Source organism: Neofelis nebulosa, chromosome 6, assembly GCF_028018385.1.
Source record: "Neofelis nebulosa isolate mNeoNeb1 chromosome 6, mNeoNeb1.pri, whole genome shotgun sequence".
NCBI classification, from domain to species: Eukaryota; Metazoa; Chordata; class Mammalia; order Carnivora; family Felidae; genus Neofelis; species Neofelis nebulosa.
Window position 1 is genome coordinate 135,418,649 of NC_080787.1, and position 18,452 is coordinate 135,437,100.

At 38.0% G+C, this 18,452-nt stretch overlaps 1 protein-coding gene across 5 annotated transcripts in view; it reads left to right on the forward strand.

Annotated features, from left to right (window-relative positions):
* GRM1 (glutamate metabotropic receptor 1) overlaps positions 1-18,452 on the forward strand; it is a 421,006-nt gene that overhangs the window by 100,553 nt on the left and 302,001 nt on the right. For all 5 annotated transcript variants that reach the window (XM_058735553.1, XM_058735556.1, XM_058735555.1 and 2 more), the window contains exon 3: positions 17,724-17,973. In XM_058735553.1, the coding sequence (XP_058591536.1) occupies positions 17,724-17,973 (250 nt within the window). The remainder of the gene's footprint in view (positions 1-17,723; positions 17,974-18,452) is intronic.

Below are 18,452 nucleotides of genomic sequence, written 5' to 3' on the forward strand. Positions count from 1 at the left end.
AAATTCTTTCTGAAGTTCCTTCTAATTACATGAAGGAAATAAATATATGAATAAAAATGTATCTGCTGTCATGCTCTTCAACTTTCTCATTAACTAATTCTTCTTAGAGTGGAATTATCACTGTTATCACTACTGATGAACTCAGATCAAAATTGTTGCCACTTTTCTAGCCAGCCTAGAGTAAACTGAAGGCCCTAGTGAGCTCTTTCCCCCAAGGGCTATTGTTTCTCCCTAGAAGAAAGTTAGCTTCATAATAACTCTATGAAGACATTATATATTGTTTCCAGAATTAGAAAAAGTAAACACTGTCTACTCTTCTAAGTAGCTGTTTAATCAATTAAAACTTGGGTACTGGGAGGACAGCACACATTTCATTGATTATTTCATTGAGCGGTGGCTGAGAATAAATGTGTTCCCACTGTCACAGAATGCTATGATCTTAAAGTAAATTTCAAGACTAGTTTTCTCCCCCTACATGTTACTTTTTGCATGTGTGGAGCATTCTGAATGGTAATATACAATTCTATTTTATAGGGCTATGTGGTAGAGAGATTGCTGTCCCCAAAATTAGGAGCTCTGGGTTTTGATGTGGTGCTGCCACTAATACATATATATATATGTATATAAAATACATATATATATGTATATATAAAATATATATATACATATATATATGTATACATAAATATGTATATAAAAATATATATACATATATATGTATACATAAATATGTATATATATATATATATATATATATATATATATATATAGGTGTGGCTATTTGCTTAATGCCTGTATACCCCATTACTGTGTATACTTGTGAAGGTAAGGGCCATGTCTGTATCACCTTTGTCCAGTTCAGTGCATGGGCAATGTTTCAACTCAATAACTTGTTGGACAACTCACGAGTATGGACCAATTCATGTAGCAACTATATGATTAGTCTGCCTGATAAAAACTCTTTATCCCATTGAAATATGATTATATTGGATTACAAGTCCCAAAGGAATTCAGGAGGTATGTGTGTGTGTGTGTGTGTGTGTGTGTGTGTGTATATATATATTCTATATACATATATACATATATACATATATACATATATACATATATACATATACATATATACATACATACATATATATATGTATGTATATATGTATATGTATATATGGTTACACATTTATCCATATCTCACCATAAGTGCTATGAAGGAAATAAACAGGGTGTGGTGATGGAGCTAACATGGGGGTCACTTTATATCAGGTGGTTAGGGAAGATGTCCATGAGTAAGAGACAGAGCCATTTCTGTGGCTGCAGAAATGACTGGTAAAGTGGTAAGAAGTGAAGTGGGCATGGCAGGAAGCAGGAGGTCACACAGGGCCATATGACTTTTGGATTCCATCCTAAGTGTCAGGGGAAACCACTAAGGAGATCTGAGCCGTAAATGAGTTGATCCAATTGTGTTTAAGATAGCCATAATTTCTGGGTTGAGAATGGATTGGAGAGAAATAAGAGTGTCTTTTACACAGAAGACTTACAGTAGTCCTGGAGACAGAGACAATGAAGACTGGACTAAGGTAATGACAGTGGATAGATTCAACATAGATTAAGGAACCGATAGGTTATAGGTGAGAAAGAGTAAAGAAATCACATGGTTACATTTTTTAAAGCAATTTTTTTAATGTTTATTTATTTTTGAGAGAGACGGAGACAGAATGTGAGTGGATTAGGGGCAGAGAGAGAGAGGGAGATACAGAATCCGAAGCATGCTCCGGCTCCGAGTTGTCAGCACAGAGCCTGATGTGGGGCTCGAACTCACAAGCTGTGAGATCGTGACCTGAGCTGAAGTTGGACGCTCAACCAACTGAACCACCCAGGTGCCCCAGGCATGGTTTCATTTTTAATGTGCATATAAATATATTTAAATTAGTTTCCATTAAAGACGACTTTTTAGTGTATTGTTCACACATAGTTATATGCATGTATGTGTCTGTGTATGTATGTTTTTGGAATTGTCATACATTTTATTGTTTATTCCTCTCTTATTCTTTTTTTTTTTTAGTTAACTACAAAGACCTATAATTACTCTTGTATTAGAATGGGTCCAAGGGACAGACAAATGTGTAAGATATAGTATTAATGCTTTAACTTTCTGGTCTTTCGGAATCAAAATACTTAGCTTCTTTAAAACCAAGTACAGCTTTTCCTTCCTTGGGGAAGCCTTTCCTATTCTTGCCAACAGAGTGTGGATACTCTTTCCTCTGGCCTGCACTTCAGCACCATCCACGTGATGCAATTATGCCTTTGCATGTCTGATTCTTCCAGACCTGAGTTTATCTAGTGCATGGACTCTCTTCTATTCATGTGTTTGCCCATAAGTGCCTCCCTCTGCCTGACACACACATGCTAGAAGATAATTGAACGACAAAGAGAGCATATCCATTCTTGGGATGTGGTACTTATCTTTCTATGTTCCCTCGTGATGGTAGGAAAATGGAGATCAGAGAGTTGCTTATTTGAGTTTCTACATGTCTGCTATCATTTCTCTATAATAAGTCAGAGATATTGGATGGTTGTGATTTGGCTGTCATAGATCTTGGCAAAGTGTCATAGGAAGAACTTAATCAACAGTTCCTGTGTGGTTCATCAACTCAAAGCTCTTCAAATTGAAAGGCAGCTCAGAGGAAAGCAAGCCTGCAAAGGATTCACTCTGCACTGCAATGTGATAGCCCAAGCTTACCTAAAATGCTTGATTCCCAATATGGGCTTCTTACAAATAATGTTTCCTTTCTTGGTTTTTAATGGTGAAAATGGATGATGATTTCATACCAAAATGAGAAACTGGACCATGACACATTTTCAGTTTTCAGCTATTAAATTATATATTGTGTTAACACATAGGGATAAGGAAACAGGTACCACATATGGATAAAGGAAATTACAGTGGATGATTTCTACTCAGATTCTTTGCAAACTCTTCATATTTTATTTATGTATGTTTTAACTCTAGCATTACCATTAACTGTATCATCTTTGTCTGTCATCTCATTAAATGCCCATCCAGTTCCCTCTTGGTAGTCTTCTTGTCAAAATGTACTGTGAAGATTTTAAATAACAGATGTAAAGAATTATTCACCATCAGAGCGTGCTTGCATATGATCCACGGATAACCACAGGAAAGTACCCGAGACCCAGTGTGCTGTAGAATTAAGAAGTCGCCTTCTGTGTACTGCTCTGCTTTGCAGCCTGGCATTTCCATGGCATCATGATCCTTCCAGCTGCCCACTGCTTTCAGAAAGATCTGCTAAGCCAAATCAGATCAGGACGTCAGGGCTTTAATAGGTTACCTCTTCCAGAAGCGTTTTTTTTTTCCAGTAGAAAGAGAAAAGTCATGTCTTGCTAATGGCAGAATTTCAGGTACCAGGGAAGGAAGCATCTTGGGCTAGATGGGCCTTTGCCAGCACTTTTAATAGCATTGTGTGTAGGCCTTATTCCAAATACACTGGCCTGAGGAGCAGATAAAATGCCCAGTGACATTTACTTGGTTGTGTGCTTAGTTGGCACCTCAATGACTCTGCCTTGTTCATCATCACACATAGACACAGCCTTCCTTGCAGTCCCCCTGACCTGTCTGATTCATCCCTCCAGGCTGTACTCATGCATCTGGTCCTCCTACAGCACGTCAAATAAGATTGCAGGCTCTGGACTCCGACTGCCAGGGCTGAGTTCCCTTCTCTCCTATTTCCCATGTATGCGGATAGTAGCAATTTTTCCAAGCCTCAGTTTTATCATATGATAAATGGTACACTGTGGGTTTCTGAGGGCAAAAGGAGAGAATGATGTAAAGGGCTTCTGGTACTTAGCACATAGAGCTCAACAAATGTTAGCCAAATAAATAATAAACTCTCATATAGTACTTACGTTATTCTAACATTCATTTACATAACAAGTCATTTGATTCTTAAAACAACTCTAAGAGGTGGTTACTATTATTATTTCCATTTTACAGATGAACCAAAGCACAGATAAATTAACTGACTTACCTGAAGTCCCACAGCTAATAGATGGGAAACCAGAGTTTGAGCTCAGGGCTCTCTGGTTCCAGGGTTCCTGCTTTCCACCATTCTGCCATGCTACCTCTCCTGTAAACAAATGATATTACTCTAACAGTATTGGCTGCATCATTGGGAAGCTTTTCTGCATAACTTGAATGCAAGTGAAATACAGGTCAAACGAAGGCTCTGTAATGCAGAGTGGTGTGGAATAAGCTTTCTCACCATGATGCATAATACCAGGGCTAGCTTTACAACTTCATAGTAGAAGACATCAGACATTATCCAGTGCAACAAGCTCACTTTACAGAAAAGGAAACTGGAACCCAGGGGAGTCCCAGAGTTTGCACATGGTCCTAGACAGAAGCAGAACCAAACCCTCGTTAGGTTTCACAGAACCTTTCCAAATTTAAGGGATTTTAGTCTGCTTACATTTACTACAGGAGGCTCGCTTGTCCTTTGGATTACAGACAATCTTCCTCCATAGGCTAACTTCCTTTTGACTCAAGGTAAAATCTATTTGACTCAGTTAAATGGAATTTTATACTGATCATGGAAAAGATGTAAAAAAATTAGGTTAATAGGAGGAAACCAAGAGCTTAGTAATAGGATTGGGTTAATTCTGCTGAACAAAAGGTGGCTAAAAGCAGCTCCTTGGAGGGGTAAAGGAACACCTGGATTCTGATGAATAACAGTCCAGTGACACTGACCAGTATGTCTTTCTACCCCTTCTGGTTCACCTAATGAGCTTGTTGTGTAAGCAGCTTTGTTTTCTCATATTTGCCTGTTTCTGCAAGGCAGTTCTCTGATTTTCAGTGACTCTACACCTAAAAGTTGGCAAAAATAAACCTGTGGGCAAGTTACATGTTAAAGGATTACACAACAAATACTTTCTCCTCCCCTACAGTAATACACTTGTAAAAGATCAGATTGGGGAAGAAGAAGCTGTTGAAAAAAATTCTGCTAAGCAGATGCTTACTCTGAGTACTGAGAATAGGAAATATGTTTTGACATGAAGGTCTAGATTATGAAAGAGTGCTGATTCATATTGTTCTAGAATCACCAAATGCTCTTGCTATAAGGAAACTTAAAGATCGCCTGGTATGAACCTGTCTTTTAAGCATGAGCAAAGAAGACAGAATGATAAGCAGTTCAAGGTCAGAGCTAGAGACAGTCAAGACTTCTGGCTCTTGTCCTGGAATTTTTACAGTAATGTCATATAGAGGACCAAGAAGAATGTGTTCATCTGCAAATAGTAGAAAACCATCTTAAAGGTGGCTTAGCAGGTAGGGATTCATCTCTCATTCTTATGCAAGAAAGCATCCAGAGGAAGGGAGTCCAGGAGCAGAATGAAGCACAGGAATGCTACCAGGTGCCCGGCTGCTCTGTCTTCTGCTGCCCCAAACTTCATGTATATGCTTCCTCCTCATAGTTCACCCCTCACTGTTACTGCATGGCTGCTGCACCTCCAGGCTCAGGTTCATCTACTGGCATAGAGAGAAGGGAAAAAAAAAAGGCCCCAGAAGCATGCCTGCCATCTGAAGTTTTCAAAAATTTCCCAGAAGCCTCACCTAGCCTTAAATCTCCTTGTCTGGAACTGGGTCACATCTGCATCTCTATCCACAAGGGACTATGGGAAAGTAGATATTTTTGGCTATGCACAGTCACCCCAGACATAATCAGGTATTTTTTAGTGAGGAAGGATACGAGAATGGATAATATGGAGGAAACGACTAGAGTTTGAAACAACAACTATGCCAGGGGGTAGGTAATTAAAAGCCATAGATTTCAGAGTCAGGACATATCTGAATTCAAATTGCAGCTGCGACAATTTTTGGGTAAGTTGCTTTATGTTGTTAGGTCTCAGATTCCTTTGTGAATGAAGATAACTATGGCCAAATGAGGTAATAAGGGTGTAGTGAAGTTAAAAGAAGATGATTAAGACATAATAGTATCTCTATCAATTTTCACCCTATACCATTGCTTTAGGATCTGGTAATATTAGTGTTGTTTACCCTTCCCGGGCCAAGCTATATTTCAATATGTTTTAACTTCAGACAGAATGTTCAAGACACCAAGACGCGGAAACTGGTTAAACAGGCTTTATTTACTTTATTCCCTATTAGAAATAATGCCCAAATAATATTAAGGCATTATTCACACTGCTTCTAGTCCTTTGTTCAAAGGGGAGAGACTTTAAGGGGCCAGCCACCCTGGTCTCAACCTGAAGTGCTTCCTTGTCATGGAGAAGAGATGGCCAGGCCTGTAGCCTAGTGCTTGTAGGAAGTTTACAGCAGACAGGGTGTTCAGAGCCTTTTATACCTTTTTGTTAGGGCAGAAGCTCAGTAGATGAGGAAATTTACATCTCCCAGACTAAATCTCATTAGATATTAAAGAGAGAGAGAGGGGGGGAGAGAGAAACTTCTTAATAAATTAGGGCAGCTCATTTCACATTTCAGGGTCCCAAACATAAGAGCCATATGTATTACACATGCTCTCTCAATCCAAATATGTAGATTAGATATCTCAGGAAATAGCACAAGGTCTATGGTCAACTTTGCTATGGACATTCATTATAGCCTTAGTATTTCTTATTTTTTTTTTTAGGAAGAAATATTGTTATGCTGTCATTATGAGAGGCTCATTTCCCTTCTGAAAAAATTTCTCATATACCCCATAATAGCTATGGTTAGCATGATATTCAGATGAAAACCGTACCATATGTATTTTATTCCAATCATTTTTATTAACAAAATAATTCATGATTATTGTAGATAAGTTAGAAGACAAAGATAATAAAAATATAAAAACATAATTACATATGATTCTACCATCTACAGAAAACCACTGTTAACATTTTCATGCATAACTATGTGGATGGAACTGGAGGGTATTATGCTAAGTGAAATTAGTCAGAGAAAGACAAAAATCGTATGACTTCAATCATATGAGGACTTTAAGAGACAAAACAGATGAACATAAGGGAAGGGAAACAAAAATAATGCAAAAATAGGGATGGGGACAAAACAAAGACTCATAAATATGGAGAACAAACTGAGGGTTGCTGGAGGGGTTGTGGGAGGGGAGGATGGGCTAAATGCATAAGGGGCACTAAGGCATCTACTCCTGAAATCATCATTGCACCAGACGCTACTAAAAAATAAAATTAAAAAAATTTTCATGCATATTCTTTACTTTCTCTCTATATAAATGTAAATACACAGTAAAAATTGTACTTTTAAAATGTAAAATTTTGCACTTTGTGTACTATTTTTAATTTTTTTGTACTTAACAATATAAGTATTTTTGATGGCATCAAACAATTTTACATCATCTTTGAAATGGTTGCATGTGTTTTTAATGTAAATACACAATAATTATTCAACCAATCTTCTACGGTAGAGCACAAGGGTTTTTTTTGTTTGTTTCTGTTATGTTTTCCAATTACGTGCTGTGATGGACATCCTTATAACTAGAACTTGGTGGCAACGAAATTAATTACTGAAAACTAAATTTTTGAGTCAAGAAGTACAAATATGATTTAAAACATCTATATTATAAATTTTTTACCAAAAATATGGGAACAGTTTATGCTACCATTGGTAGTATATGAGAGTGCTTATTACCTTGAACTCTTGCCAGCACTGTGTTATCATTAAAATATATACATAATTTTAGTGTGTGTGTGTGTGTGTGTGTGTGTGTGTGTGTGTATTGGGGTACTTATTCTGAACTTGTTGTTGCTGTATATAATCTTCCCAGGTTTGTTTGTATATATAAAACCAGATAGGCAGAAAGAGTGGACAGGTGTGACAGGAGCTGCCTCTGTGAACCTCTTTCCTTCACGTGAAAACTGAAATGGAAAAATGTGGCTTTTCTGCAGGAATAATGATCTCCTTTTGTATTTTTATACCAGTTTTTTTCTTCTCTTAACTTCTTTCTCCATATTATAAAGGATTCGAGTGAGAGAAACAACAAACTGGGTGATTGTGTAAAGCTCTAAAATAGATACGAGACAGTTATGACTTAAAAGACTCAGTGATAGAGATTCAATGTAGACAAACATAGACTTCTGAATGCATTGCATGTAAGTACCCAAAGTGCAAAAATAAAATAGGGGAGGAATTGCTTTGCTCAAGGCTGGTAGAAAAAATAAATTAGGGACAACCTGGAAACAAGGTGACCATGAATGGAGAGCAAAGCACTGTAGTTAAAAAAAAAATCACAAGATTGGGCTTTATAAATAGGAACATGGAAATAAAGGAATCTAAAGCTCTTGGGTCACTGCTAAAGCTCATGTCCAATTTTAGATTCTACAACTTGGGAGAGGCATGGATGGAAAGTAAAAATAGACACCACTCCCTTAACTTTTTGTATGTCTGGGAACTTTGTATTTATTAACACATATGATTTAATAATCATGACAAGTCTTTGTGATGCCTATTGTGATCCCCATTTTACACAAGAGGAAACCAAAGCTTAAAGAAAGCACTTTAAAGGCTCTCTATGTCTTTATCAAGATCCAGGATTCAAACCAGGTTGATCTGCCTCCAAGATTCATCCTCTTATTCACTCACCTGTAATACATACCTGGAAACTTGATGTGGCAAAAGGGCAAGATTACTTGGTTCCATCCTATTGCATAGAGATGACAGTCACTTTTTGGTAAATTTCCTTCTTCCACTTGGGTGCTATAACTATACCTGCCCAAACTGTGGTTGTTGGGGGTCAGGCTGGGAAATTGCTCATAAAAGTGATCCCTTTTTCCTTTGAATGCTTTGTGTGCGGCAGTTCCTTCACTGACCTTGCATATAAATTCCCTTACTGCCCCTAATGTAGCTGATGACTCACCTTCCTCTGACTCTGATTGGCCAGACCCATAATGCTGCCTGCAGGTATCGGGATGGAGGCAAGGGAGCCATAACATTTTTTAGGTTTGAAGTGGGAGAACCAGACAAATTAAAAGGTTGTCAGGAAAGGTGGAAGTAACAGGGACTGTTTTTCTGGGAGAAGAGAAAACTGAATTGTGGCTTCCAGAAAGATTTAAAAAAAAAACACAACAAAACAAAACAAAACAAAACAAAAAAACAAATTCATACCAGCTGGTATCTTTCTTCACTAAAAACGAAGAGGGAATGAACTTAGATTTCACTGTAAGGAATTTACATCAAAAAGAAGAATTTCCTGATAGTGATAGTTATTGAATATTGTAATAGGTTCCCAGAAGGTGTTGTGAAAACAAATTTCTTCATAATTCTTTTAAAAATGGGTCATTATCCTACTTGCCCAAGATGTCCCAGGAGGCAAAGTCGTTAAGTTTTCAAGCTGTCAGACAGGGACTAGTTCACGAACCAAGGGGTTTCATCATCTGGGAGCCTGCTACGACTATGGAATACCAAAAGAGGTTTGTAAGGTATAAGCATGAAATAGAGCAGGGATTAAGGAAGTCTAAAGCATGATACTGATGGATCTTTCAAAACAAAAGCATTTTTTTTTTCATTAAGGGAAGTGAAGAAATATCTATGTATTTTCCCTGTATGAATGTTTCTGCTCATATAACTGATGTATAAATACATAGGGATGAGCTGTGTTGAATGTATTTGTTTGACCAGGATAATTTATGAAGGTGTAATAACAGGGCTTGAACTTGGTTCAATATAATGGCCGAAATGTGAGTATAGCCACCAAATGGAGCTGAGATTGTATCTTAAATATGTCCCCAGTTAATTTTAAGAGTAGAAGAAAAAAAATGACCAATGTAAGGACTAGTCTTCTTTGCCTACTTTTTGCCATGGTGGCAGTTCATACAAGACATTATGAAATCCAACACAATTTTGTTTTATAGCTTGCTTGCTCAATGAAATTTAGCTACCAAATCACTAGAAATCAATCTTTTTTTTTTTTTTTTTTTTTTTTAATTTTTTTTTTCAATGTTTTTTATTTATTTTTTGGGACAGAGAGAGACAGAGCATGAACGGGGGAGGGGCAGAGAGAGAGGGAGACACAGAATGGGAAACAGGCTCCAGGCTCCGAGCCATCAGCCCAGAGTCTGACGCGGGGCTCGAACTCACGGACCGCGAGATCGTGACCTGGCTGAAGTCGGACGCTTAACCGACTGCGCCACCCAGGCGCCCCTAGAAATCAATCTTTTATGAATGAATGTCTGTTGATCTGGTTGGATAATCATATATAACTTTAAAATCATATGTAGCTTAGAAAACTCAGAGTTATAATGATTATTTTTTCTCTCCTGAGATAGTTCTATTTTTTACCCCCATTTTCAGTACCTTTTAAAACTCTGCTCTGTATAGACAATAATGTCTAGTTCTGTTATATTTAAAATTGTAAATTACTTTTCAAACAATGGGAATTTCTTTGTAAACCCCATGTTCTCTCTCATATATCTTCCCCTTAGGTTCTATTTAGAAGCTTCATTTTATGGAAAATCTTGATTTACTCTGCAGTTTATTTTGTCACATAAGATAGGAATTAAGGTTTTCAACATATTTTATTATTATATTTTATGGGCTTTGTCAGATGCCACTCTTCCCTTTCTCGCTCACTCTCTAGGATTTAGGCAACATTATAACAGTGATAAAGTCTGTTATAAAATCTGTTACAACACAGTACCATATAGCACATTTCCATGTTGCAATCTTGTAGTGGTATGCCAGATGCTTCTAGGGATCTGTTATACAGAGTGTAGTTCTATAAACCATGAGCCTTCTGCTCCAGTGGGACTTCTCTACTCTTTGCCTCTAAAAATCTTTTTTGTGGTTTCTCATTTGCTCCCATTCACCCTGAATGCCACTCTCTTGCTTACGTTCTTCAAAGCCCAGTTTCATTTCTACTTTTCAAAGAGGCATTCTCTGATCATCTCTGTTTTCTTATTCCGACATTTGGTATTATGCTATTTTTCATTTCCCATGAAGCATTTATAACTTATTACTGCTGCTATATTTTGTGTGGTTGTGTCATACTCTCACACTATGTATAAGTTCATGTAGGAGGCAGTGTGAAGGGATGGTGATAAGCAAGAAGTTCCGAGTTAGATGTGAAATCCTAGATCCACCACTGTTGACCTTGAACAAGTTACTTAACATTATACAGCTTCTATGCCCTCCTCTGTAAAACTTTTTTTATGGAGTTGTGATGAATTAATGAAATGCTAAGATGTGTAGCACAGTGCCAGACACGTAGTAAATATTCATCAAATTGAAGGAAGAGTCAATGTCCAGTATTTCTTGGCAACTCTTTAAGTGTAGAGCCCAAGAAAATTTTTGAGTTGAGAGTTCAATAAACTATTTGCTAATTGAATGAAAATTTGCCGCTCTCTACCAAGTCTAAGTGTTTACAATTACATAGCCCTTTATTTTTTGAGTTTTGTTTAGAGTCAGTTCTTTATACACTCACAGCTCCTTTTAGGGTTGCACACAGAACTATCTAAATAAGTTCTTCAAAACCAAGGAAGGCAAGAGGAGGCCTGTGCGGCAGAATGGAAGGGGGAGAGGAGGCAGAGGTGGGCTCAGTGCTGGGTGTTTTAGTTTCAGTCTGGCATTGTTTGCTCATAACCTGGGAGAGAGGCAAAGAGGACCTGTCCTCCAGTTTTCTTTCTATCTGTTGAAAATCTATTCATATTTTAAGACACAGAATAAAGGTGCCCCCAGTTTTCTTGAGGTGTAATTGACAAAACTGTAGATATTTAAGGTTTACTATGTAATGGTTTGATAGACATATACATTGTGAAATGATTACCACAATCAAGTTAATTCACACAGCCAACCATTACCTCACATAGTTACATGTCTCTGTGTGTGTGTGTGTGTGTGTGTGTGTGTGTGTGTGTGTTTGTGTGTGTGTGTCTGATGGTAAGATCATTTAAGATCTGTTCTTTTAGCAAATTTCAAGTATATAATAAATATCATTAACTACATATGGGCTCACTCATTTCAAAACTGAATGTTTGTACCCTTTGACCAATATATTCTCATTTTTTCCACTCTTCCACCCCTGGTAACGACTATTCTACTCTCTGGCTCTATGGGTTTGGCTCTTTCAGATTCTACACATAAGATCCTGTAGTATTTGTCTTTCTATGTCTGGCTTATTTCACTTAGGATAACGTCCTCCAGGTTCAGCCATGTTGTTGCAAATGGCAGGATTTCCTTTTATTTATGGGTAATATTCCATCATATATCTCGACCACATTTTCGTTTTGCTTTCATCCACTGATGGATACTTAGGTTGTTTTCATACCTTGGCTGTTGTGTATATTGCTGCCATGAATATAGAAGTGCAGATATCTCCTTGAAATACTGATTTTACTTCCTTTAAATATATACTTAGCAATGGTCTTGCTGGATCATATGGTAGTTCTATTCAGAATGTGTTAAAGAACCTCATACTGTTTTCCTAATGGCTATACCAATTTGTATTCCCAGCAATGGAATACAAAGGTTCCCTTTTCTCCATATCCTTTCCAACAAGTGGCACATTCTTTAGGTGGGATTTCCTGATTCCTAATCCATAGCACCTCTATTAGATACTTACGCTTGTCCATGTCATGCCATTAGTTCTGTTGCTAAGTGAAAGTAACATGATTTTAAACTTCCTGTAGGAATTTTGTCCCATTTTTTATGGTCTTTGCATCTAGTACTATTATCAATATAATGAGTACAATAGGGCTGTTGTTCTAAGAGTCAAGGAAGATAATGTTTATGAATTCAAATTTTAAAGTATAAAGATTTATAAAAGTACAAGTTATTATTGTTGTTTTTCCTATATTAGAACTCTTCTCATGGAAATTTATGTGCTACTTTGGAGACTTCTAGGTACAATGAGAAAAATAGGCAGTTTAAACATGGCCCAATGCATGATATTCAGCTATCAGTTTCTATAATGAATAATTGGTCTGTGAGCAAGAAAATATGAATACAGAAAATGGCACAAATATTTTATGAAACCAATCGACCTATGCAGACTTTTTTTTGATTATGAAAACATGCACATTTAAATGACTTTTGTTATTAAGAAAAATGAGCAGTAACCTAGGAGTCAAGTCATTCAGAACTGCTCTAGTTCTAACACAATAAGCTTCATGTTCATTGGTGAGCCATTGAGCGTCTGTGGTCCAATCTCCTTGTCTGTAACCTGAGGGGTTTAGAGTATATCTAAGGTCTTTACTAGATTTAGAAAACAAAGATTTGTTATTTGAATACCTGAAAAATTCCTGTTCAGTTAATCTGCATGTATTTTAAGAAGGGAATAAAATAGTTTTCTGTAATTGAAATCCAAGCAAGGCACTTTAGCAATGAAGTTATTACCCTTGTAACAACATCTTCTGACAAACTGATGTTAGTGCTTTTCCTAAGAGACTTGGCTAGTGGTATTTGTGTACCTTGTAGATTCTTGAATGTGTATTTACTGTGGGAAAGTGGCATCTGATATCCTTTCTCAAACCCTCTTCTGTAGACAAATGAGCGTCCACTTGCCATTTAGTTTTCATGCTTACAATCAGTCAATGCCTCTTGTATGAGCCATGATGTGTTTCCACAGTCCATGGAGCTGAGGATTTTGTGATGCATCAGTCCTTCCATTTGGGCTTCAATGGACTGTACTACGCCACTAAAGATGGTTAAATTAAAAGGAAAATACATTAGCTGATAATTTAATCTTATGAAAAAGGAAATGAGAAAGCTTCCTTTTCAACAATATAGGAAACTCATTAGGTTTTATTACAGTGCCCATGAAACTTTTATAGATGTTGAACTTTAAGTCCTAAGTCCTTTTTTGCCGGGGGGGGGGGTGGATAATACTATTCTTTTAAATTATTTTGACTTAACTATAGATGTATTTAACCATTAGTGTATTTATTATATAATGTATATATTGAATATTGATATTTACCTCAAAAATATTTGAAAACTACTACCAAATTGTCTGCCAAAAGTTTGAACTGCTTTCACCAAAAGTAAATGTATTTGTGTCTTGCCAACATTAAATATTATTAATTTTTGTAATTCTGGCAATCTGATAGGTGAAAAAATATCTTGTTTTAGTGGCACTGTCTTGATAATTAATGAGAGCCAGTAATTTTTTTCATATGCTTATCACCCACTTTTGCTTTTTTTCTCAAGTTGCTTATTTACAACCTTTGTTCCTTTTTGTATTGTGCTGTTAGAACAAATGCACTTTTACCGTTTATTAAGTGTCTAGAACTGTTCTCAGTATTAGGGATACATCATTGGGTGAGGCACAAAGAGGCGTTCTCATGGAGCTTATATTCTAGAGGGAAGAGAAAAATTAACAAGAAAAAGTGTCAAATATAGATTATAAGATAAAATCAAGGGACATGAACAGGATTTACTGGGAGGTTTCTTTAAGATAACTGATAAGGAAAAGTTTTTCAGAAGGGATGACATTTATATTGAGAAAGGTTGATAAGAACATCTGTAGAAAATTATCTTTTCAGGTGATGGAAACAGGTAATATAGAGGCATGAGTGAGTTTACAGTATTCCAAGGAGAGAAAGAAGGCTATGGTCTAGAGAAGGTGGGAGAGGGGAAGTGAGCAGAGATGAGAGTGGAAAAGTTGGAAGGCTCAGTCCATGTAAAGGGCTGGTAGTTCGGGAGAGGGAGTTCTGGTATCATTCTAAGTATGCTGGAAAGTGATCGAAGCTTTTTGAAGAGAAGTGATATAATCTGATTTATACCTTAACTGATCACTCTGTTTATTAGGGGTGGAATGAATCATTGGGAACAAGAATAGACGCAAGGAGACCAATCAGAGGATAGGATAGTTGTGAAGGCAAGAACTGACAGTTACTTGGAATAGAGGATGCTGTTAATGGCCTGTCCAGATTACATGTAGCTGCCTTGTACACCAATCTCCCAGCTACTACGAAAGTAAGCTTTTATAAATCTTGGCTGACTCCTTCCTGGGAGGCTACAACTCCCCTCCCTTCTTATGGACCTTAGCCAATGACCGAGTGGCAAAGGGGTCCTGTTGCCTAAAGGTGGGGCTAACTTTGTGCTACAGTTTTTGCTGTAACACTTTTTTGTGGAATCATACTGAAGCTTATCAGTAGCTGAGATGACATTCCTGCTTAGGATTCCTGACCTGTCCTTCCCTGATTCTCTAGCTCCTCTTCTTCTCAATAAGTAACTTGAACAAGAAGCTTCATCTCAGCTCTGCTTTTAGGGAACCTGACCTAAGACACTTGGTTTAGGATGGCTGAGGTTGAAATGGAGGAGACTAGCTTAGAAATGTTTTAGAACAGTCTGTGGAATGGATCTGGAACATGGGAGAAAGCTAGAAATCAAGAGTTCCTAAACTTTGTTATTGAGCAGTGTGGTGGGCAATGGCATTAGTTACTAACAGCAGATGCCTGGAAAGAGCAGATTTACAAGGTGGAGAGGGAAAACATTCTATTTCAAATATGTTAACTTTAACATGTCTATAAGTGGATATATCAAGGGTACAATTGAGTGTACTATCTTTTGCTCCAAAGGGGAGTCTGGTTGCAGACCTACATTTGGGATTTATCCATAATATTCAAATGTTGTTTGAAGGAATGTGACTGAATGTGACTGAATGTGACCAGGTCCTAGCATGACAATATTCTAGGCTGAGCAGAGGAGGAAAATCCTCTGCTCATCAAGGAGTAGTCAGTAAGTGGTGAGTAAATCATGAAAGGATGCATTACAGAGACTGATACTGAGAGGATATCATGGAGGGTGTGGCCAGCTGTTGAATGCACCTTGGTGGTAAATAAAGACGAAGACAGAACAGATCATAAAATAGGCAACAGGGAATTTTTTGGTGACCTTGACAAGAGAAGATTCTGAGGTTATGGGAAGGGTGGTAAAGGAGAGCATGGCAGATGCTGAGGCAAACACACAGACCTAGGTTGTGAGTAGGAGTGGCAAATGAGATAGTAACTCAAGTGGGAAAAAGAGTCCAAAAATTTTTATTTTTTATTTTTTACTGACACCAGTAGAAGGAAATAGTTGATTTTTAGCAAAGAGAGGGGACAATTGCAGGATAAAGTTCTTGAATAGACAAAAAGCAATGAGACCTAGTATTTCTGAGTAAGAGTTGGCTCTATCCTAAGATGGAAACACTTCAAATTTGCAGCAGGAGAAATGCCAGAGAAATGAGTGCCAACAAAGAAAACTTTGTAGATGTTGTGATGTGTGGCTGAGTTAGTTTTTGTTGGATTGTTTCTGTGTTCTTATTGAAATATGAAATGAAGATCCCAGCTGAGATGAAGGTCAGAGGTGGGGCCAATAGTTTGGAGATTTAAGGAGGGAAGAGTAAGGATGAAATTATCATGTTAGGGACTAGGAGATTTTATTTATGGAGGAGATGTAGTATAATTTTCTTGCAATATTGAATGCCCCTTTTGGTGTGAATGCTTATGAATTTTTAATAAGACCAGTCATCAAGATTTTGAATTTTTTCCAGGCATACTTAGGTCCTCAAGTGGAGACATGGAATAGGTGAATGGCTTGTTTTAACTAGCATTGAGGTTTGTCAGGAGGACACAAAGGAGTTAAGGAATTTGTAAGGGAGTGATTATGAGGATTATAAGGATTATGAGGAAACAGCCTATCCTTATAATCACTCCTTTAAGATATGAGCTGGGCTAAGAGGCAAATGAGAGGAAGGATGGAAAGAAAGATTGGGAAGTCAATGGATTTGAGGTTTTCATAAAGTTGAAGAAATGTTGGAGTAGGGGTAGCAGAATATATGAGCTTGAAAGATAAGAGGGTATAAACAGAGACTGGGATGTTTGACATCTATATTCAGAGATATTGGAAACATTCGTGACAACAAGGTCAAAGTGTGACCATGGAGGTAAGAGGGTTATAGAAAATATCATTGGATGGAGGGGGTTGAGAAACTTGGAGGATGTGGTTTTGGATCATCTACACAGGTGTCGAAATGCCCAAACTTGGGGAAAGCGGGTAGAGGTACAGAGGACACTAAGGTGGGGGCTAGAATCAGCAGTGAAATAGAGAAATGGGAAACTGGCACAAGGTGGTATTTGTTTTATTTCATTGATTTCTATGAGTTCTTCAAGTACATTTTACCTTAGAATGATAGTTAAATAAGGCCAAATCTCCCATCATCCTATCACTTCAACAGAGGATGGTGGGTTTTGACTAAACCATGCAGCTCGGTCTTGTCTACTTATTCTGACCTGGCCAAGTGTTCCATTCGTTTTTCTTACTCTTCAGGGTTTGCTGTCACCATGAGTGTCTGCCTCTTAACTGGAAGCCAGAGAAGTGAGCCCTCAAATAAACAGGGCTTCTCCTTGTGCTGGTTGACCTCTTACCCCAATATGGTGATCTTTCCCACATTGCTAAAATCTGTGACAACCATTACCGATTGCTGTTGTAAAATAGGGCAGTAGTCCTTTATTTCTCAAAACTTGTTTCACCGTGGATGCCCGGTTAGATAGTTTCTCATTATTTTCATAGTTGATAGTTTGACTACAGTTGATTACTCTCTTGAATCCATCCAGATCTTCCTTCAGTTCCAGTTATATTTACAAATTATTTGGCAAGTCTGTCCTCTCCATTCCTTGCAACTAATGAGCCTTTATTCAAGCTTGTAACTGCTGTGCTGCCAGGTTGTCTTGAACATCTGCTGGTTGTTTCTGGACAGGGAATTATGGGGAGAGCGGAATGGATGCTTTCAAAGAGCTGGCTGCCCAGGAAGGCCTCTGCATCGCCCACTCAGACAAGATCTACAGCAATGCTGGGGAAAAGAGCTTTGACCGACTCCTGCGCAAGCTTCGGGAGAGGCTTCCCAAGGCCAGAGTGGTTGTCTGCTTCTGCGAAGGCATGACTGTCCGAGGCCTCCTGAGTGCCATGCGGCGCCTGGGTGTTGTGGGAGAGTTCTCCCTCATTGGAAGGTAAATCTCAATCTCTGTCTCTCTTTCTTACACCCCCACCCCCAACACGTACACTTTGGCTCACATATACTTGCTCTCATAAATCTGGACATCCTGACTCCAGACAGGGTCTTCTGGGCTGAACCTTTGCTCTAGAGCTCATGGAGAATAGGGCTATTGTCATTTTCCTGCTAGACAAGAGCAGGGCAGTCAATGACAAGATGATGAGACTACTTCAGAAAAAGATGGGAAGTTGTTGCCAGAATGTTTTATTCTGGAGAATTATTCTTTTTAGTCGCTTCTGGCCCTTCCCAACCCCCAGCTCCCTAAGCCACACACATGCTTATGTCTTCAAAAAGCATGGAAGCCTTAATGGGGTATGGGTGGAGGAGGGGTAGCAATGAAAATAGAAATATATATTAAGATAGGAAATTTGAAGGGCTGGCTAAATGCAGCTGAACCGCGGAACCTGACAATGTGCTCTTTTGCACGCGTGGGAT